Raw genomic sequence first — 19,214 nt, forward strand, 5'->3', positions numbered from 1 at the left:
ATCACCCCCAGGGTTGCTCAGGGCTCACTCCCAGCTCTGGGCTTAGGGATCAGTCCTGGCGGGGTTTGGGGGACCTCATGGGATGCTGGAATCAACCCCAGTTGGCCACATCTGAGGCAAGTGCGCCTGCAGCACATTACTAGTTGGCAAGGCAGGGGGACCCACCTGAGCATGCCCTGCCACGACTCCAGCCGCAGTGCTGTTCACCTCTAACCTGGATCGGCCTCCCGGGACCAGACCCGGAGAAGAAGATGGGAGTCAGTCCCATGAGCTCATCGCTCCATGGCTGGGTGGTCACCAACCAGCCTGGCCACCAAACTGCCATAAGGTAACCTGCCAGAGGGGCCTGGCTGCCAGTACCTGGTCCTAGTAGTGGACAGCGCTGCTTCCCCACTGGCTCCGTGTGATGACCCCACCTGGATTTCAGGGACCAGAAAAACCCCTCCTGGTGATGTCACTGATGCAAGCTTCACAGGCGCAGAAGGAGCTGCCGGACTGGCAGAAGAAGGGGCTGGAAAGCCAAGTCAAAGATGGCTTCTGGAATCGGGGCTTTCTAAATAGGGCTTTGCTGGATAAATAAAAGCTCTCCAGATGAGGCACTGCAAACACATTCAGTTAAATTAGCCCCTCCAGGTGCCTGGTCCTATCCCTGACCTCTTATGTGATCTCATGTCCTTCCATATCCTCCAGGTAGAGGGGGGTGTGGCCCCAGGAAGGACTTTCTTGCTCTCTTCCTGCTTTGCTTTGCTTTAGGCAGTTGACCTCCTCAGCTGGGGCTATAGAGCTCCGCAGTCGCGCGCCCACCGCCCGCTCCAATCAGCCTCCCTCTCACTGGGAGGGCACTGAGGCTCCTGTAGGTTATGGGGCGGTGGGGTGACCCGCTTCCGCAAGACCCCCCCTCCCCATCTCGGCCTCTTCCCCCAGCCGACCTCGCCCAAGTCGCGGTCTCTCCGGAATGGAACTGTTTATTCAGCTCCCACGGGGCGGGACAGGCAGGAGGGAACGGACAAAGTCCGGGCACTATAAAAGGCGTCCAGCCTGCAGGCGGGTCAGTGCCGAGTCTCTTAGCTGGGTCATGCCCGGGCCAAGCTCCCTGAGGCTGCTGCTGTTCTGGCTGCTGCTGCCGCGGCTGCCGGCAGGAGGCGCCCTCGAGCTGCCCCGCCACCACCTCCGCGTGTTCCGGGGACCCCCGACCCGGGCGGACCCCAGAGTGCGGGAGCTGCGGAAGCGCTATGAAAACCTGCAGAAGCGACTCTGGGAGAACCAGACCCGGGACACCTTGAACCCCGACGCGGCCCCCGACGTCCAGGTCCGGCTCCTCAGCTCAAAGCGTGAGTCCACGAAGCTCCTTTCTACGGCGCCAACACCCCCTAGACGCAGGCCACTCACCTGCTGCTGGGCCTGTTTCCCCACCCACAATCCGAGCAAGAACCTCAGGGCTGACAGAGGACCCCAGCACAGCTGGGACCAGAGTAGGTTTTAACCACACCTCCCCGGAAAGCAGATGGGTAAACTGAGGCGCGGGGAGAACGCAATTCCCGGAGGTTCGCAGCGCCTGAAGAGCCCAGGGACGGGGTTCGAGTGGGGGAAGCGAGGAGTAGGGGTCGAGGGTATCCGGGAGGAAGGATGGGGGCGGGGCAGAGCCCAGGAATACGGCTGGTTAGTTTCTGATGCAACCCGGGGTAAAGAGGCTGCTGAAGATTCTCGTGACCGACGCGCGAGGCGTGTCTTGCTGCTGCCCCGAGAGTCGGGGGTGGGGTCAGGGGCGGAAGGTCTGCGTGGGGGGTATCCAGCCTAAGGGGGGCGCTGTCACCCCCATCCCACCTGCACCAAAGCCTGAGACCAGCGAATGGCGTGGAGGACCTTCTTCCCAGCCAGCCTCCCGGACCGCGCGGGGTGGGAGGTCTGAGAGTACTGGGGACCCTCCCTCCTGCCTTGTGTTTCTCAGATTTCTGACTGACTGTGGGGGGGGGATTTTATTGTTTTTGTTTTTCCTCTTTTCTTTTTTTAGTTTTAGACCACACCTGGCTGAGTTTCAGGAATCATGCCTAACGGGGTTCGAACCCGGGTCGGCTATGTGCAAGGCCAGCGCCCTGACCGCTGGACTATGGCTTGGGCCCGAGAATGCAGCTGCGCGCCCGGCGGCCCGAGTGTGCGGGCTCCGGGCTGACACGTGCAAAACGCCTGCAGCGCGGTGCGGGCTGGCGCGTAGGAGGACTGCGGGTGACCGCCTTCCCCTCTCTGTCACCTCCACAGCGCGACTCGGACCCGGTAGCCACCTGTACCAGCGGATCCCCCGGAGCGCCCTGACGGAGGGGGTTCCCGCCAGCTCCCGCCTGCATCTGGCCCTGCTCCGGCTGGCCCCGACGGCGCCCTCCTCGTGGGACGTGACGCGGCTGCTGCGGCAGCAGCTCGGATCCAGAGCCCCTCGACGGCCCGCACTGCACCTGCGACTGCCGCCTGCTTCGGACCGCTGGAGGGGCGCGCAAAGGTCCTCGCGGCCCCAGCTGGAGCTGCACTGGCGGCCGGCGGTCAGCAGGGGGCGGCGCAGCACGCAGACTCTGGGCGAGGACCTCTGCCCGCTGGGGGCGGGGCGCTGCTGCCGCCTGGTGAGCCTGCGCGCGTCGCTGCACGACCTGGACTGGGCCGACTGGGTGGTCGCGCCGGAGGAGCTGGACGTGCGCATGTGCGTCGGCGCCTGCCCCAGCCAGTTCCGCTCGGCCAAGGCGCACACGCAAATGCAGGCCCGTTTGCATCGGCTGCGCCCCGACTCCGTGCCAGAGCCTTGCTGTGTCCCCTCCAAATACGAGCCCGTGGTGCTCATGCACCGGGACCACCGCGGCCACATCGCCCTCACACCCTTCGACGACCTCGTGGCCGCCGATTGCCACTGCGCATGAGCAGTGGGTTCACCCTCAGCGTCCCCACCCGTCAGTTGGGCAAGTGGGGGCGCCTGCTCCTGGGACAACTGACCTTCCCGCCCAAACCACTGTATTTATTAGTTCCGTATTTATTATTAAGTTATTGGGGTGATCTACCCGGGGGTGGAAAGACCAGTTGGAGAGGGCTGTCTTGAGGTGGCCCTTGGTGGACGGCGAGTCAGAGCAGCAGCCTTGAGGGAGTTAGAGATGATCCGGCTGATGCTTGTTGCCCCAGAACAATAAAAAAATATTTCTTTTTTGCAGAAAAATTAAATGGAGCTGCCGTTTTACTTGATTTCTCCCTAGAGTACTGGCAGTAGGAAGGTGCAGGCCTGGAATGGGGGTGCAGGCACAGGACAAAGGGATGGGGTGCATGCACAGAGTGGGGGCAGGGGTGGGTGGGGAGTTAGGGTTCCCGTGTGAACTCGGGGGCTCAGGCTCGTGGGGTATCTGTTGGGCACCCCTGCCAGAGGCTCCTCCCCTCTTCTCACTGCTGGGGTGCTGGGAGCCTCCTGACCCCGAGGATGGCCCTGGCGGCTCTCATCTGAAGGACTGGGGTGCCTCGGTGGGGACTCAGCGCCCAGGAACCACATAATCCTCCTCATCCTGCTCAGCTTCGGGCTGCAGAGTCGGCAGGTTGCAGTAGATGGCATGGGGCCCCGACTCTGCGCTCTGCTCCTCGAACTCCATGTAGAAGTCACTGTCGTTGGCCGACTGAGGCCTGTCAGGACAGGGAGGGGTGAGGAAGGAGTCTGGTGAGCAGAGGGGCTGGAGAGGTCATGCCACTGCTGGGGGGCACTGGGAAGCAGCAGATCCTCCCGGGCTGCCCCCATGCCCTGCCCTCTGAGGGCAGGAAGGAGGGAAGCATGCGGCAGAGTTACTCTGACCAGAGTAAAGAATCACTCCTGGTGGGGCTCAAGGGATCCATGGGATGCTGGGAACTGAACTCAAGACAGACGTGGGCAAGGCCAGTGCCACTGCCACTGTCTTAGCCCCTCTGGGGAAGCGCTATCAGTCCATCACACTTTAGTATAAACAACACCGGAACACTGAAGGGTGGCTCTGAGCCAGGGCTTGTGTCCCTTGCTGCACCCAATCATCCTCCTGCTGGGAGATGCAACATGTGGAGGGACATAGCCATTGCTGAACTTTGCACCAAGCCGGGGGACAGTCAGTCTCAGCGTCTCCCACTTCTGCTTCCCTGCCCCTTTGCATCTGCTTTGCATAGCCTCACTTCTCGGCAGCAGGCCCTGTCGTGGTCCCACTGTCCCAACATGGCCAAATCCAAGCCCCTGTTCCTGTCCACAGCTCCTGCTCTGGCCCTTTTTTTTTTTTTTTTTTTTGCTTTTTGGGTCACACCCAGCGATGCTCAGGGGTTACTCCTGGTTTTGCACTCAGGAGTTACTCCTGGCGGTGCTTGGGGGACCATATGGGATGCCGGGGATCGAACCCGGGTCGGCCGCGTGCAAGGCAAACGCCCTACCCGCTGTGCTATCGCTCCGGCCCCATTTTTTTTTTTTTCTGCTCTGGCCCTTTGCCCGAAATTGCCCCTGGATGATATTTGTGTCTTAGATGGGCTCAGGCGAGGTGGGGAGAGCAGCTGCTGCCCCCATCTTGTTGTTCTTGTTTTGGGACCACACCTGGCACTGCTCAGAAATTACTCCTGGCAGGGTTTGGGGAACCCTATGCGGCACTGGGGACTGAATCTGGGTCAGCAGTGTGTCAGGCAAGTGTCCTCCCTGCTATCCTGGTTTCTTACCTAGAGGGAAACGGAAGTTCCATAGGAACCGGGTCACGGAGATCTGAACCCCAGAACACTGACCACCCTACAGCGCTTCTTTCTCCCACTCCCTGCTCTCCAGTGCCAGAAATCGGGGTTTGCAGGCCAGGAAAGGTGGGGGAGGGGAGACTACTCCCCCACATAGAGGGAGGGGCCCTTGGTCCCTCAAGAGTCAGCGCTGGGCCGGGAGGTTTGTAAGAGCATCACCCACCTGTCATCCCAGCGGGGCTGGGCGGGCTCCCCCTGGAACATGTTCTCATAGTCGGGCGACACAGGACTAAGCTGCACTTTCATGGGAGCCTGAGGGCTCTGGGCTCGGCTGCCATAGCGCGTCTGCTGGCTGCTGCCCTGGCTGGGTGCACTGGACGCAGTCAACATCTTGCCCAGGCTTTGGGTGCCCCTGGCCCTCCAGTCTCGGAGCCTGTGGGCCAGCCAGGAGCCTGCGATGCCGAGGGCCAGGAGCACACAGCCTCCGGCAGCCAGGCCCCCGATGGCCGCTGTGCTCAGACCCTCGGGGCAGTGCGTCTTCAGGAAAAGCGTGAGGTTCTGGGTGTAGTTGAAGCCCACCTGGCACTGTAGGCTTGGCGCTTCAGAGCAGTTGGCGCGGGCCTGGTGCCAGGGCACCAGGGCGCACGCGCAGTCCGCCCGCAGCTCCAGCGCACACAGAGCACCCAGAGTCCCGCTCACCGTGAACAGGGGGTTGCCGGTCACGTCGAGGACCTGGAGCTTCCCCAGGCTAGCAAAGAGGGAGCCCGGGAGGTGCTGAAGCCTGTTCCTGGACAGGTCGAGGTATTCCAAGTTGCTGGCCTGGAGCTCATTTGGGAGCATGTCCAGCTCTTGGCCACTGAAGTTCAGGCATGTGGCAGTCAGTCCAGCGGTCCAGTTGACAGAGGACGCGCTGCAGGACAATCCGTGGCTGCCTGGAGCCAACAGGAACAGCAGCAGCGGCGGCGGCAGCAGCAGCAGCAGCAGCGGCAGCGGCAGCAACCCCTCCAGGGCGCACCCCATTCAACTCCTGGGCAGAGAGAAGCACCAAGAAACTGCTACCTCGGCCTGCGGTCACCCACAGCGCCCCCGTCCGGTGATTGCTCCTATTTTTAGCGCTCAAAGCCACTGAGGCTGCCTCCAAATAACCTTGCAGTCGCTTGTCACTTGGCCTCAGTCTCACCCTCTGGGAAATGGGGTCATAACTCTAGCGCTCGGAAATGAGAAAGCGGAGGAAGAACCTACTGCTTACCGATCTCCTCCGCCAGCATCCCAGGCGCCCTCATTGGCTAGGACGCGGCTTATGCAAATGAGTAGCTGCCCAGGTAACAGTTGGGGGTTGCCAGCTGGTCCTGGATCAGATCCAACAGCTGGGAGCCTGGGAGCCCGCCCTCAACCCCCTGACTGGGGTCAGTGGGCTCCTCCGAAGGCTGGGGCCCAAGCTGGGGTGGGCACACACCTACCTTTCGGGTACCACCGACACACCTTCGCCTGGCCTCAGCCCTGCGGCCTGGGTCCCGGAGGTTCAGGCTTGTGTCCTGTGCTCGCTTGCACACCGCGGGGCGCCAGGCGGGCTGCGTGTCCCCGGCAGATGGCTGTAACCCCTGACGTTCCTCAGGCTCTGCAGTCCGTACCTTGGGGGTGGGGGGGAAGAGGAACTGGTGTCCCTCCGGGTGGAGCGCCAAGGGGAAGAATGAAGACGCAGGCCCGCCCCCTCTGCTTGGCCTCCAGGCTCTGGGTTCTCACGAGAGGGGGAGGGGCGCCCAGCCTCCTGCTTCCCTCTTGCTGGAACCCACCAGCACCTGTGCCCAGGAGCCAGCGGAGTGCCTGCCTATGCCCCACAGTGCCTGCCTATGCCCAGCTCCTGCATTCAAGGGTTCAGTGGCCTCCACCATTGTGGAGACTCCACCTCACCCATCCCTGCCCCCGCCCCATGCTCCTGAGGCAGGAGCAGCAACCCTTCTCAGGAAAAAACAGAACCGAACCCAGCTCCTCCCCACAATCAGGTGTGCCTGTAAAGTGTGAGCAGGTTAGAGCGAGACCTGGGAAGGCTTCCTGCAAGGGGCAGTGTAGACTGGGGCTTCCACGCATGGGTAGGAGTACGCTGACAATTCCTAAAACCTGCCATGGGCTCTCCAAGTTCCTCAGCCCTGCCATAGACCCAGATAGATGCCCAGATATGGGGACGCGGCACCCTGCCCCCTCCAATCTGGGATCTGGAGGAGGAGCTGTAAGTGTGAGTAGGAAGGGCAGTGAGCAAGTGGCGGGGGGGCGAGGGGGCAGCCAGGTACAAGGCCACGAGGTTCAGGTCCTCGACCCCTCTATTCACTGTGGGCCTGGGTCTGCTGTAGCTCTGTGTCCATCCACATCTGCAAAGTGGGCGAGTGTCCAGAAACCTGTCCCCTCCCCCGCCTACAGGCACCCCCTCCTCCGTTGCTGGGTGCACCCCCATAGAAGGCGCGGGCACAGTCCCCTAGCTTGCGAAGGTCGTTGCCCACTGACTCAGCAACCCCATCATGGGGTTCCCCCATATTTGCATGTTTGCAAAACGGCAACTGTGAGTTGACTAAGGAGGAACCAAGCCCAGGGCCTTGCAGGGTGGACCCCTGGGGGCCAGCAGCAGAGGGCCAACCCCAAGCCTCACAGAGGGGGAATTCCTGGCAAATGGGCAACTGGAAATGACCCAGAGCTTGCGAGAAGGAAGGCGCTGACAGCTTCCTGCACAGGGAGGCAGGGTGTGGGGCGCCTGCTCAGAGGCGTGGGGGCTGTGGGCCGTGTGAGCAGCTCAGCTCAGGCACGGGGCCATGTTCCAAACTGCAAGGTTCGGTGGGAGCGTGCAGGTCAGCAGGGCACTGGAAGGGGCAGGAAGAACCAGTGGGGGGGTGTGGAGGGTATTATGTCTGGGAGGGGGTGTTGTCAGAGGGAGGCTTCTCTCATTCTAGGGTCTGAATTAATGCGATAGCCAATGACCCTTTTATTTTATTTTTTTATTTCTTTTGCTTTTTGGGTCACACCCAGCAGTGCACAGGGGTTACTCCTGGCTCTGCACTCAGGAATTACTCCTGGCAGTGCTGGGGGACCATATGGGATGCTGGAAATCGAATCCGGGTCGGCCGCGTGCAAGGCAAATGCCCTACCCGCTGTGCTATCGCTCCAGCCCCCAGTGACCCTTTTAATGAAGTCGCCCATGACCAGCATGAGGCCCAGGGGTGTGGCTGGCATGGCTGGCAGGACGGAATGGGGATGGTAGGCAGAGCCCCTGAGCCCCAGATCTGAGGAAAGGAGGAAATGGGGAAAGAGGAAGCAGCGAGGCATGTGAGCTGAGGACAGGGCCCAGGACAATGAGTTCTGGGGGTGCTGTGGATTTGGGGAGACTTTGGTCCTGGAGTCCAGCGCTAGGGCTGGTTGTGGTATGATTTGCAGCACCAGGCACTCTGTTCTTCTGTCGCAGCCGTCGCCCCACACTGTCCCCCATGTTTGGGACGTGGTTGTTCCAGTCCTGGTGTTCTCGGAAGTGAGCAGGACAATGAGATATCACAGTGCGAAGGTAGAACCTCTGTGTCCTGTGGGACTGAGGGGCCCGCAGGGAGTGGCCTGGGAAGATGAATGTGCAGGAGTCAACGCTGAGTCTCCTCCCGAAGTGGCAATGCTGGTCTGTTTGTCTGGGGACCAGCCGTGTTCATGGCTGACTCCTGGCAGTGCCAGCATTACTCTTTCCAGTTTCAAATTTTTATTTGCTGTGAAAACCTCCTATGTGGACACATGCCAGTACATACTTAGGTTTCTTAATCTGGGGGAGGCACACCCCGTGATGCTCAGGGGTTCTGCACTCGGGAATCACTCCAGGCGGTGTTCCGGGGACCCTACTGGGATGCTGAGGATCCATCCTGGGTCAGCCGCTGCAAGGCTGTCCTATCGCTCCGGCCCAGGGCCCAGGTGCACACTTGGTTTCTGACTTGGCTACCGGAGCAAAGTCGAGAGCAGCCAACAGTTACTGGGGAGCTCCAGACGCCCCCTCCCCACTGCCGCTTCAGCAGGCGGCACTCTGCTGCCACCGTGCGGCCTTTCCTGCGGATGGCAAGCCCGGGTGCCTGTGGGGAGCCCCCTCACCCTGCCCCCAGCCAGCGAGCGCAGGGGAGCTGTTTTGGCCTTGTATGGCAACCGCCCCATACAGTGGGGCACTGATGTCGGGGACCCCAGGCATCAGCCGCCCGTGTTGCTGAGCGCCGGCTGCATGCAGAGCTGCAGCGCATGAACACCCACCCCAGCCCACATCAGCCTGTGTGAGGATCCACTCCATGGGCGGACAGTAACCCAAGGGGTCCCCCAAAATGAAGGAAGGCCCTTCCCGGTACTGCCCACAGGAATGAATGGGGCCCAAGAGCTCTGGGGATGGCAGTGTCCGAGGGGCCCCCAGCAGAATCAGCTGCTTGTTCATTCCCCTGGCTGGCCCCCACAGTCCTGGCAATCTGCTCCCAGGCTGGAGACCCATTTGGAGAACTTCCCAGAAACTTTTCTGCAGCTCGGCCCTTCCATCGCATCTCCAGGTCTGAAGTTCCCGTGAAATGCCTTCCACTGCCAGGGTGAGGACCTAGGTTACAAGCGGGTGCCGAGTGGGAGATCCGATGCCCCTCTGAGCCTGTTTCCTCAACAGTAACATGCAGGGGTAGGGTTTGATTTGTGGGCTGGAAGGTGCAGAAGGCAGGGCGGCTCGGGGCGCCTCTGGAGGGGGGAATCCCGGGCCGGTGAGACCCCGCTCAAATGACCACAGGGCAGCCACACCACACCGCCAGCCCCCCCCCGCCCCCGCACCGCTGGGCCCCGGGGCGCATTGCTATTTGGGGAATAGTCCCTCAAGCCCCGCTCCTGGGCTCAACCCCCTCCCAGGCTTGTCCTGGCGCCACCTTAGAAAGCGGCAGGGCGGAATTACCGCCGCAGAGAGCGGCCGGCCGGCCCCGGGGCCCTCGCCAGCCTGCGGGTCGCGTAGCTCTCCCCACCCCCGCCCAAGTCCAGGCAGGGTGGGAGGGGAGGGGAGGCGCATGACGGGAAGAGCGGCAGGGAAGGGAGGACGGCAGGGGCGAAAACAAAGGGGAAGGAGGCGGAGGAAGCGGCGGGGGCTGGAGGAGGGACTCGTGGGCTCCCAGAGGAGACAGAAGCTGTCAAGTTCCCAAGGAGACGCGCGAAGGGGGCGGCTGGGGTCAGGCACGCTCCTCCTGCGGGCAGCCTCCTGGGCGCTGCTTCGCGGGCTGGGAGGCAGGGTGGGGTGCTGTCCCTTCCATCCTGCCCGGGAGAGCAGCCCCGAACGCTGCCGAGCCGCGGCTCCCATAACGCTCAGGACGGCGCCTCCACCCTCCGGCCTCGCCACGTGCGGCAGCCTCTCCTGGACGCCGCGGGGGGCGCAGAGGCGTCTGGGGCGCCCTTCGCTGGCGCCGAGCCTGTTGCCATGAGAACCGCGTTCCCGCCGGGCCGCACGGGGCTGGCCTTGGCTGCCCGTGCCGCTGTCCCCACTGACCCCGGGTGCCACCAGCCTGACGCGTCACGGCATCCAGTTGTGAGCCCGCCGCGGGGCTCACAAGTGCCGCCCCTTCACTCTCTCTGCCCCGAGAGAGTGGGCGCCTGCTGCGGGGACCCCCTAAGCACTCCAAGTCCGTCGGAAGCGTGCAGCGCTGGCGGGAGAGGAAGCGGGGGAAGGGGAGGGGACGGCTGGACAGGAAGTGGGAAGGGGGGCCCAACTCCCTGGCGGGTTTGTCTTAATGGAGGCGGGGTTGGGGCCGCCTTCTTTGCGGGAGTGCAGGGGGATGACGCCCTGGGGGCTCAGGAGCGCTGGCAGCGGACGGGGGTGCACACGCACTACACGGGGTCCTGGAGCACCTGAGGCACCCGGGACTGGGCCCCTCGCCCGCAGACCAATTCTGGGGTTGCGCGCTCGGCGCCAGCGCCACACGTGCGCACGCGCACAGTCGTGCATAGGTAACGGCGAGCGCGTCGCTAACGGTCGCAGCCAGGCTCGGCGCTCCAGTCCCAGGAATTCCGTGCGCGTCATGTCAAGTCCAACTCCTCTGCACACCTGGGGAAAAGACGGGGCAGGAAACCTGCGGGAAGAAGGGGGAGGGACAGTGCTGGCATCTGCCTCCTGCCCCGGGACCCTGAAACGTGAGGCACGCCCCGTTTGAAGCGGGCACCAGAGGCTGCCAGGCGTTGCGAGCACGAAACTGCCCACTAACCCGACCCCTCTTACTGCCCCGCGGGCATGCGTCGCGTGGCTCCTGGTTTCTGTAGTCTATGCGGCCTCCAGGAGGCTGCTGTGTCTGCGGGATCCGAGGCTGTGTCCGGATCGAGCGTGTGCCCACGTGGGAGCGCCCCGGGAGCCGTGCAAAGCGCCCGGGGAAACCCTGGGCTTCTAGTGGTGGACATTGCACAGCGCGGGTTCACGTGCTCTGTACGCTGGGGCCTGCGTGCGGCCACCCGTCGTGGGACGGGCCAACGACTGGTTCCAGGACAGCGTGCGGAGCGTCTTTCCGGGATCCCACGGTGGGCTGGCTCGACCCGCGGACGATTCGCTGCGCGTGCGCGGCGAGACCCACCCGATCGCCCGCCACGGCCCCTTTAAGAGTGGAGGGGGCGCGCGCGGCGGGAGAGGAGCGCGCGCTTCCCGGAACAGCTGCGTGCAGGAAAAAGCCCAGAAAACCCGACCTGCAGCCGGAGTCCCAAAGGTGGAGCCGCCGGGGCCGCCAGAACCGCCGCCGCGGCCGTCGGGAGCTCCTGCGCGCGGACGATGCCCAGCGCGGCGGCGCGGGGCTCGGGGTGCTGAGGCCAGGGGACACGGGGTAGCCATGGCGACGGCCTGCGCGACCCGCCGCGCCGCCTGACAGGTGGGACCGGGCCGGCCGGCACAACATGTACGCCAAGGGGAGCAAAGGGTCGGCTGTGCCCTCAGACAGCCAGGCCCGCGAGAAGTGAGTCCAAGGGGCGCGCGGCCAGGTGGCACGAGATGTGCGCGGGGGGGTGTGGGAGCGCGCGCCCCGTGTGGCACGAGGTGTGCCGGGCGCACTGGGCCGGGAGGAGCGCGGGGACGCGAGAGCGCCCTGGACCTTACTGGCGCGGGGGCTCCGGAGGTCTCCAGATTTGCGTGTCCGAGACCGGAGGATGGGCCTCAGGGTCGCGGGGGCGTGGCCGCAGGGCCTCCCGCAGATTCCAGGGAAGTTTTCTGGACTGGCCCCACGGGTACCCCAGCTCCCCACATCCTGTGTCCGGGAGAGCTTGAGAAAAGGAAGGGGAACCTGCGTGGTGGGGGGCGCCGGTGCCACCCCCGCAAGAGGACTTGTCTGCCTGCTGCGGGATGAGCGGCCCTCCATGTCCCCATCAGGTGGAGGGCCGGGTCCCTCCTCCAGATCCAGTGCGCCTGCCTAGCACAAAGCTCGGGGTCCTCCTGGGAAGGCAGGCGCCCAGGAAGGTGCTGGGGGTCCTGGGCTAGTTCCAGGAGGAGGCAGAGCTGCCAGAGGGTCCTCCTTGGAGGCCTGTGGTCCTGGATGCTACTGGGGACCCCATACCTCTCAGTCCGGGGATCCTGGGCCCCCTCTCTGGACAGGGCCTCCAGGCCAAGGGTGCCCCTGGTAGGGATGTGGATATGGGGCCCGGCACCCCCTGAGGTGTGGCTTCCCACAGGCTGGCGCTGTATGTGTATGAGTACTTGCTGCACATGGGGGCCCAGAAATCAGCACAGACTTTCCTCTCCGAGGTAAGGCAGCGCCCCCCCCTTGTCCTGGAGCCTGAGGGCTCCCCCTGCCCCTTGTGCTGTGGCTAGGGTTCGGGCAGGTCCCCCCTGAGCGCTGCTTCTCTCTCGGCTGCAGATCCGGTGGGAGAAGAACATCATGCTGGGGGAACCCCCGGGGTTCCTGCACTCCTGGTGGTGGTAGGTTGGGGGCCAGGTGGGCTGGGGGGTGGGCGCGGCGACCCCACCGACCCCCTGCTGCCCACAGCGTGTTTTGGGACCTGTACTGCATGGCGCCCGACTGCCGGGAGGCCTGCGCGCCCTCGAGTGAGCCCAAGGCGTTTCCCGACTTTGTGAGTGCAGGGGTCACTGCAGACTGCAGCTGGGGTGCGTCTGGGAGCCGTGTGTCATTTACACAGGCTGTGAGGGTGGGGAGAGGGTCCCTCAGTGTGAAGCCCCCCACCCAAGTCCTGACCTGGCTTCCCTCCACCCCTCCACAGAGCCCTGCAGCGGGCCCTAAGCCTATGGTGGGGGGCTTGGTCCCTGGGGATGTGATGGCAGCCGGACCCTTGGCCCCTGGCTTCTTCCAGGTACAAAACTCAAGATATTTGTTTGCAGACGGGGTGCCAGTGTTGGGGCGCAGGGGGGCGGGCACTAGGCAGCATCTTGTTCTGCATCTGCTCTCTCTGCAAATGCTGGCTTCCACCAGGCGGGGTTCTCCCAGGCAGGGGTGCCGCCACACCAACCCAGAATCCCTCACCCAGCCTCTGGGGCTCAGGGAGAAGGAGCTTCCTTGGCCATTGTCCAGCCAGAAGCCCCTAACTCCCAGCTACACTGACCCCAGTGCCCCGCTTACGGGGCTCCAGGCCCGGTTAAGCCACATGGGACCCGGCCCCCCAGGCACACACACATGCCTTTTGGGGTGAGGGAGAGTCCCTGGGGAGTCTTGGGGAGCGGGCAGAGGTGTGCTGACCCTGGCCCACCTCTTGCAGCCCTTCATGTCCTCGCGGTTCCCAGGGGGCCCCTGGCCCACCCTGCGGATGCCGAGTCAGGTGAGAGCTGGACACGGGAGGGGCCAGTGTTGGGGGGACAAGGACTGCCTGCTCAGTGTCCACACACCCCCTCTGCAGCCTCCTGTGGGCCTCCCAGGTCCTCAGCCCCTCCTCCCCAGTTCCATGGACCCCTCTCGCGCTCAGGGTGAGTGGCCCAATCCTGTCGCCGTGCCTCTCCTTTGGGGTGGCCCCAGTAAGAAACCCCAGTCCTTCACTGCCTAGGGCACCCCGGCCTGGGCCCCATGCAGAGAGTGCCTCCACCCCGGGCCATGGCTGGCCTTGGGCCGCAGGTAAGGGCAGGCCAGGGAGTGGGGGGCTGGGCTCCCTCCTTTTGGCCCCTGTCATGCCCTTTTCACCTTCACAGAGCTATGGCGGGGGCTTGCGGCCACCCCCCCATGCCGTCAGCGGCCCGGCCCTGCCCCCCTCGAGCATGTGAGTCCGGGGTTTCAACTGTTTTGCTGTGGGGAAACTGAGGCCGTTATATGGGGGCTGGGGTCCCTCGGTGCCTGACCCTGATCCATCCCCAGCTGATGGGAGTGGAGGAGGTGGGCGCCAGACTCCAACCTCGTCTCTTTCAGGAGCCCAGTGGGCCGAGGCCCCTGGACCAGCCCGGGGGACAACTCGGTGAGTCTGGGGGTGGGGGTGGGGGGCCGCTAGTGGGTTGGGTACTGAATACTCACAGCCGACTCTCCCCAGGCCCCCTACCCATCGTCTTCCCCTGGCAGCTACACTGTGAGTGGTGGGGCCCAAAGTGAGTGGGGGGCTGAGGGCTCTGACAGGGTCTATTTGGTTCACCTGCCTCCCTCCCCACAGGGACCCCCAGGAGCAGGCAGGCCCTCGGGAACACCCATCCTGCCCAGCCCTGGAGGTACTAGGGGGGCCTGAAGGGGTTTGCTGGGGTGAGGGGAGAGGTGCCGACCCTGCGCCCCACATGCGTGCGCCCTGCAGACTCCAGCGCATCCAGTGAGAACACGTACACCGTCATGAACCCCGTGAGCGCCAGCAGGGCTAACGTGAGTTCCGGGACACGGGGAGGGGGGTGCAGGGCGCAGCAGCCGAGTCCCACCTGCCCTCTGCCCTCAGTTTCCACTTGGGCCGGCCCCTGAGGACCCCCTGATGGCGCTGAGCGCCCTGGAGGCTCACCACGCCAACGGATCCCTGGGTGAGTGGCCGCCCCAGGGCGGCGTCAGGGGGACGTGGGCGTAGGCGCGGCAATCTCGGCTCGCTATTCGGCTCGCTATTAGTGCATCCGTCTTTGTCTGTCTGCAGGATCCGGTGACATGGATGGGCTGCCCAAGGTGAGTGGCTCAGCAGGCCGGGATCAGCATTAGGAGGCGGGATCAGCGCCTGGGCGAGGAGAGACCTGGGGGCGGGGTCCAGCGGTTGCTAGCGGAGCACTCGGCGTCACCCACCCCCCCCCCCCCGCCAGAACTCCCTGGGCTCGGTGGCGGGCCTGAGCAATGCCCTGGGCACCCCGCGGGATGATGGCGAGATGGCACCCGCTGGGACCTTCCTGCATTCATTCCCTAGTGAAAGCGTAAGTGATTGTGGACTCCCCATGGCGGAGGCGGGCAGGCCCCCTGAGGGGCGGCGTGGGCGGGGGCAGAGCAAGACCATGACCGCATCTGGTCAGGTTGTGGGGGCGTCCATGCCCACCTCTCTCTCCCCCCTCTCCAACCCTCCTTTCACGGCTCTACCCCCAATCCCGGGACCCGAGCGCCTCCTTCCCCATCTCTTCTCTCCCCTTCCTCTGGGCGGGACAGGGTGAGCCCCTGGCGAGACCCGAGCTGAGCCGCTGCCCTGGTCTCTGCAGCTCTCTCCTGGCATGACCGTTAGTGTGTGAAGGGCACTGCCCAGCGGCCCTGCCCAGTCACAGGCTGCAGGGAGTCAGCGCATGGATATGCTTTCAGCTGGCGAAGCACTAAATGCTCTGGACCGGGCCTGCAGCCCTGCAGCCCGGTGGGGGACGGGCGGGGGCCCTGTTGGGGCTGGGTGGGGAGGGCACCATGGTAACCCGTGCCCGGCCACGGGGAGCTCTGACAATAAATGTTTACTTTGGTTTTTGGTATCTGGTCTCCGTGTTTTAAAGGTGTTTTGGAGGGGTGGAATAGTGGAGCAATGGAACTGGACGTAGGGGGCAGGGGTTGGACACAGGGAATCAGAGACACTGGCTTTATTGGGGTGTCTGGGAGAGGGGGATGCAGAGCCAGGACGTCAGTTGGTGGTTGTCTTGGGCACCATGTCCTGCGGGAGCCCGTTGGGGTCTGCGGCCACTTCCTTCTTGACAGGCAGCAGGTGGGCGTCATCTTCCACCAGAGCATGCGCAAAGGCGGCCGGGCGCTCCATTTTGTGCTCCAAGAGCATGTGGTTCTGCGGCGGGAGCCCCACGCAGGCCCTGTGGAAGTCGGCCTTCAGTTTTGGGGTCGTCCCGGGCCGTGCAGGGAGCGGATCCAAGGCTTCCCGCATGCAAAGCCTGTGCCCGTGGAGATCTCTCGGGCCCTGTATGGGCCCCAAGACCCGCCCGAACCCCAAGGAGGGCGGCCACACCCACCGGATAATGTTCTCAATGCAGCTGCGCTGGCGGAAGAGCGCGTTGACCACTGGGCTGCCAGGTGGCACCAGGGGCGCCTTGAAGAGGAAGGCGAGCAGAGACAGCACCGGGTGGAAGCCCTGAGGCTCAGGGTCGCTGTCCGTGAAGAAGCTCACGCGCTGGCACAGCTCGGTCAGCAGCACCAGGTCCAGCATGATGGGCGCGGCCAGCAGCGAGTCCTGCGCGGCGAGGGTCAGAGAGCAGGCCCGGCTGCCCACCCCCCTGCCCCCTCTCTGCCCCGCCGTGCCCCCACCACCTCGCATGTGTTGTGCAGCACCAGCGTGTTGGTGCCGCCCAGCATCAGCTCCGACGTGTACTCATCCAGAGCGCGCTTGCTGTCACCCACGTAAGGCACGTACTTGATAACCACCTGCAGGGGCGGGGTGCGTCACACAGAGCCCCGCCCACCCTCAGGCCCCGCCCCTCCAAGGCCCCGCCCCACGCACGCAGTGGTCAGGCTCCTCGCCTGGCGCGTAGAGGACCGGGTTGCTGTGCACCATGTCGTCCACGACGCTGCTCTTGGACACCTCCTTGGAGCGGAACTGAGGCGGCGCCGACAGGTTGCGCCCGTCGTTGTTGCCCAGGTGGTTGTAGCTCACAATGGACATAGTCTAGAGGGGCACAGGGCCGAAGCAACAGCAGCTGTAGTTCCTGACCCTCGTTCGGTTGGGACCCCTGGGAAGTGAGGCCCCCACCCCACCCCACTCGCCCTCCGGGTCCCCCCCCCGAACCTTGAGGCCCGAGCCAATCAGGAAGTCCACCAGCACAGACTTGACCTTGGTCTGACCTGACTTGAAGTCGTCCCCGCCCACGAAGACCCGGTGCTGACTGGCCAGCTCGAGCGCACCGGGCACCAGCGTGTTCTGCGGGGACCCGTTGAGGAAGGCGCAGCCCTCGAGGATGCTGGCCACGGCGAACAATGTGGAGGGTGACACCTCCAGGCCCAGCTGTGGGCGGGTCGGTGAGCGTCAGCCCGCGAAACCAGGCACCCCCCGCCCCCCACAGACAGGCTGCACGCCCCCACCCCGGGCACGGTGCCTACCTGGATAGTGCGGAGCAGGTTCTCGGCTGTGTCGTTGAGGCCCGAGACCACTTCGCAGAAGCGCTCCGTGTTGGCCGTCCACATCACGATGACCTTGTCCAGGCCGGCCTTGGACCGGAAGTCTCGGATATCCCTGCGAATCTGCTCCAGCTGGGGGCGGGGAAGGGGTGAAGTTGGACACAACCTCCTATATGTGGGAGTCCGGGCTGCTCACGCCCCCAAATGTCCAGTGGGGCCAGGACCCTGGGGGCGGGGATCGCGTGGGGGCCACAGGGGGGTGCGGGCACCTGCTCGGCGCGGGTGCCGGGGATGATGTTGTCGGCGCGCGCGCACTGGTTGGCAGCGATGAACTCCGGAATGTAGACGGAGGGCCGGGGGCGCAGCGTCTCCATGTGCGCCCACAGCTGCTCCTGCAGCCCCCAGTCCAGCACCTGTGCGCGGCGCATGGCCTCGGCCAGGTTCAGCGACGAGATGTCCCAGCCTGGGGGCGATCCCGAGGCCCGGCTCGGATCCCGGCGTGGGGGAGGGTTGGCACCACCTTCCCCACCCCTCCTCCCGCCGCCGCCGCCCCCCACCCCGGCCCGGGGCCCCCGCACACCGTCGAACTGGAGATCGTTGGGAGCCACCATGGGCAGCACGGTGCTTAGGGGCACGAACACCTCGCGGCCCTCGGCGTCCAGGCCCAGGCTGACCGTGCCCGCCTGCGTCAGCGAGCCGTAGTAGTTGGCCTCCTGGGGACAGGCACGCGGCCTGGGTGAGCGCTGGCAGGGGCCGCTCCCAGGGGCCGCTCGTCCCCTCCCCCACGTCCGGCCGTTCCCACCTTGCTGCCGCTGCGCGTGGGCCAGGACAGGCGCAGTCGGTTGGCCAGCACGGCGGCGGTAAGCGTGGAGCCGTTGTTCCCGCCCCAGCCTACCAGCATGACTCCAAGCCGGGGCACCTGCCGGACGGTCCGGAAGGAGAACCGCGTGGACGTGGGGCGCACCTGCGGACGGACAGTGCAGTAAGCCAGGCGGAGCCCCCCGCGGGCCGGTCCCGGCGCGGGTCCATCTCCTGCCCCCTCACCTTGAGGACGCCACCCTCCTGGCGGACGCTGGTAGTCCGGTAGTCATACTGGGCCTCGATGGCCTCGGGGCCGTACACCACGTCCGGGCTGTCCACCACGAAGTGAGCGGCGGCCTGCATCGTGGCGGACTAGCTGTGGGCGCGGAAGAGCGGGAGGTGAGCAGGACCCCGGAGACTAGGGGTCCGGCAGCCCGCAGCCCGCGCCCGCGCTCCGCACTCACCGGCACCAAGCGGCTGCGAGCGAGGGCGTCAGGGCGGCGGGCGCGCGGCAGCCAAGAAAAGGGCCGCGGCCCCGCCCCCGCCCCGCCCCCCTGCCCGCCCGTCCGCGCTGGGGAAGGGAGTGGCGCGCTGGCCTTGGACTCGGGTCCGAGGCGCCCCACCCCATCCTGCCTCACTTGTCCTTTGTGCGAGGGAGTGCGAATCCCAAGCTCAAGGCGAAACGGGGGCAACTGGGGCCGAGGGCGGAACCGAGACTCCAAAGCAGCCAGCCCGCACCCCCATCCCCCACCTGCACCCCCGTCCCTGCGGCTTCCACAGTCCCGCCAACCCTTGGTTCCTGGGTTCGCGCGTGCGGGCCTCGAGTTCCCCACCTGGGACCTCCGAACTGGCTTGCAGGGCTGGGCTGGGAGGAGGGGGCGCACGAGTCTTCCCGGCTCGGGGGTGCTGCGGAGCAGTGCCTTGGAGATAAGAGCGTGGGAATCCGCGGGAGGGCGCGGGGGCGGATCCCCCAGGAACTTTCCAAAACAAGCTGCCTCCCTCGGGCTGGAAAGTTTCCAGGCTGGAGCAGGCGCAGAAGGTGGAGAGGGGAACGTGGCGGCCTGCGGGGCTGGCGGCGGGTGTGGGCCCTGGAGGTGGTTGCGGGGAGGCGTGTGACAGCCACGAGATGCAGGGGCAGCTCAGGACTTTGGGAGGGGCTCCCCACAGGACACGGTCGGGGGGGCAGGAGAGGGGGTGGCAGGGCAGGGTGGGTCTGAAGCTCTGGGCTGAGAAGATGGGGGGTGGCCTGGACCATGGAGCCACCGCGGGAGGTCAGTTCTGAGCCGCAATACCATGTGGGGGCGGGGTGGAGGC

The 19,214-nt window shown here is 65.1% G+C and overlaps 4 protein-coding genes across 10 annotated transcripts; 2 read left to right on the plus strand and 2 right to left on the minus strand.

Annotated features, from left to right (window-relative positions):
* Positions 1 to 1,075: 1,075 nt before the first annotated feature.
* On the plus strand, positions 1,076 to 3,110 carry GDF15 (growth differentiation factor 15). Its single transcript, XM_004616845.2, has 2 exons — positions 1,076 to 1,331; positions 2,257 to 3,110. The coding sequence occupies exons 1-2, from the start codon at positions 1,076 to 1,078 to the stop codon at positions 2,898 to 2,900; spliced, it is 900 nt and encodes a 299-aa protein (XP_004616902.1). The 3' UTR covers positions 2,901 to 3,110.
* A 151-nt stretch (positions 3,111 to 3,261) lies between these two features.
* LRRC25 (leucine rich repeat containing 25) lies at positions 3,262 to 6,271 on the minus strand. Its single transcript, XM_055128055.1, has 3 exons — positions 6,150 to 6,271; positions 4,913 to 5,716; positions 3,262 to 3,642 (listed from the first exon to the last, which is right to left on the minus strand). Exons 2-3 carry the CDS (start codon positions 5,707 to 5,709, stop codon positions 3,495 to 3,497), a joined length of 945 nt encoding a protein of 314 aa, XP_054984030.1. The 5' UTR covers positions 5,710 to 5,716; positions 6,150 to 6,271; the 3' UTR covers positions 3,262 to 3,494.
* Positions 6,272 to 10,399: 4,128 nt separating this feature from the next.
* Positions 10,400 to 15,441, plus strand: SSBP4 (single stranded DNA binding protein 4). Of its 6 annotated transcripts, XM_004616651.2 has the most exons (17): positions 10,410 to 11,642; positions 12,352 to 12,424; positions 12,537 to 12,598; positions 12,666 to 12,750; positions 12,898 to 12,987; positions 13,390 to 13,449; positions 13,528 to 13,594; positions 13,672 to 13,739; positions 13,814 to 13,881; positions 14,028 to 14,073; positions 14,146 to 14,181; positions 14,263 to 14,317; positions 14,398 to 14,462; positions 14,533 to 14,611; positions 14,719 to 14,747; positions 14,879 to 14,986; positions 15,263 to 15,441. In XM_004616651.2, the coding sequence occupies exons 1-17, from the start codon at positions 11,584 to 11,586 to the stop codon at positions 15,290 to 15,292; spliced, it is 1,080 nt and encodes a 359-aa protein (XP_004616708.1). In that variant the 5' UTR covers positions 10,410 to 11,583; the 3' UTR covers positions 15,293 to 15,441. The 6 variants fall into 6 exon arrangements, with proteins under 6 accessions (XP_054985053.1, XP_054985052.1, XP_054985051.1 ...); XM_055129076.1 differs by having other exon boundaries at positions 10,404 to 11,642; positions 13,698 to 13,881; XM_055129080.1 differs by lacking the exon at positions 13,390 to 13,449 and having other exon boundaries at positions 10,404 to 11,642.
* Positions 15,442 to 15,607: 166 nt separating this feature from the next.
* On the minus strand, positions 15,608 to 18,875 carry ISYNA1 (inositol-3-phosphate synthase 1). 2 transcript variants are annotated; one of them, XM_004616843.2, is made up of 11 exons: positions 18,734 to 18,875; positions 18,144 to 18,276; positions 17,902 to 18,063; positions 17,680 to 17,812; positions 17,369 to 17,562; positions 17,082 to 17,231; positions 16,771 to 16,986; positions 16,486 to 16,650; positions 16,296 to 16,409; positions 16,001 to 16,218; positions 15,608 to 15,844 (listed from the first exon to the last, which is right to left on the minus strand). In XM_004616843.2, the coding sequence occupies exons 2-11, from the start codon at positions 18,261 to 18,263 to the stop codon at positions 15,664 to 15,666; spliced, it is 1,653 nt and encodes a 550-aa protein (XP_004616900.1). In that variant the 5' UTR covers positions 18,264 to 18,276; positions 18,734 to 18,875; the 3' UTR covers positions 15,608 to 15,663. The 2 variants fall into 2 exon arrangements, with proteins under 2 accessions (XP_004616900.1, XP_054983401.1); XM_055127426.1 differs by lacking the exon at positions 18,734 to 18,875 and adding an exon at positions 18,365 to 18,425.
* Between the last annotated feature and the right edge of the window lie 339 nt (positions 18,876 to 19,214).

Source organism: Sorex araneus, chromosome 2 (assembly GCF_027595985.1).
Source record: "Sorex araneus isolate mSorAra2 chromosome 2, mSorAra2.pri, whole genome shotgun sequence".
In the NCBI taxonomy this organism is placed as follows: domain Eukaryota; kingdom Metazoa; phylum Chordata; class Mammalia; order Eulipotyphla; family Soricidae; genus Sorex; species Sorex araneus.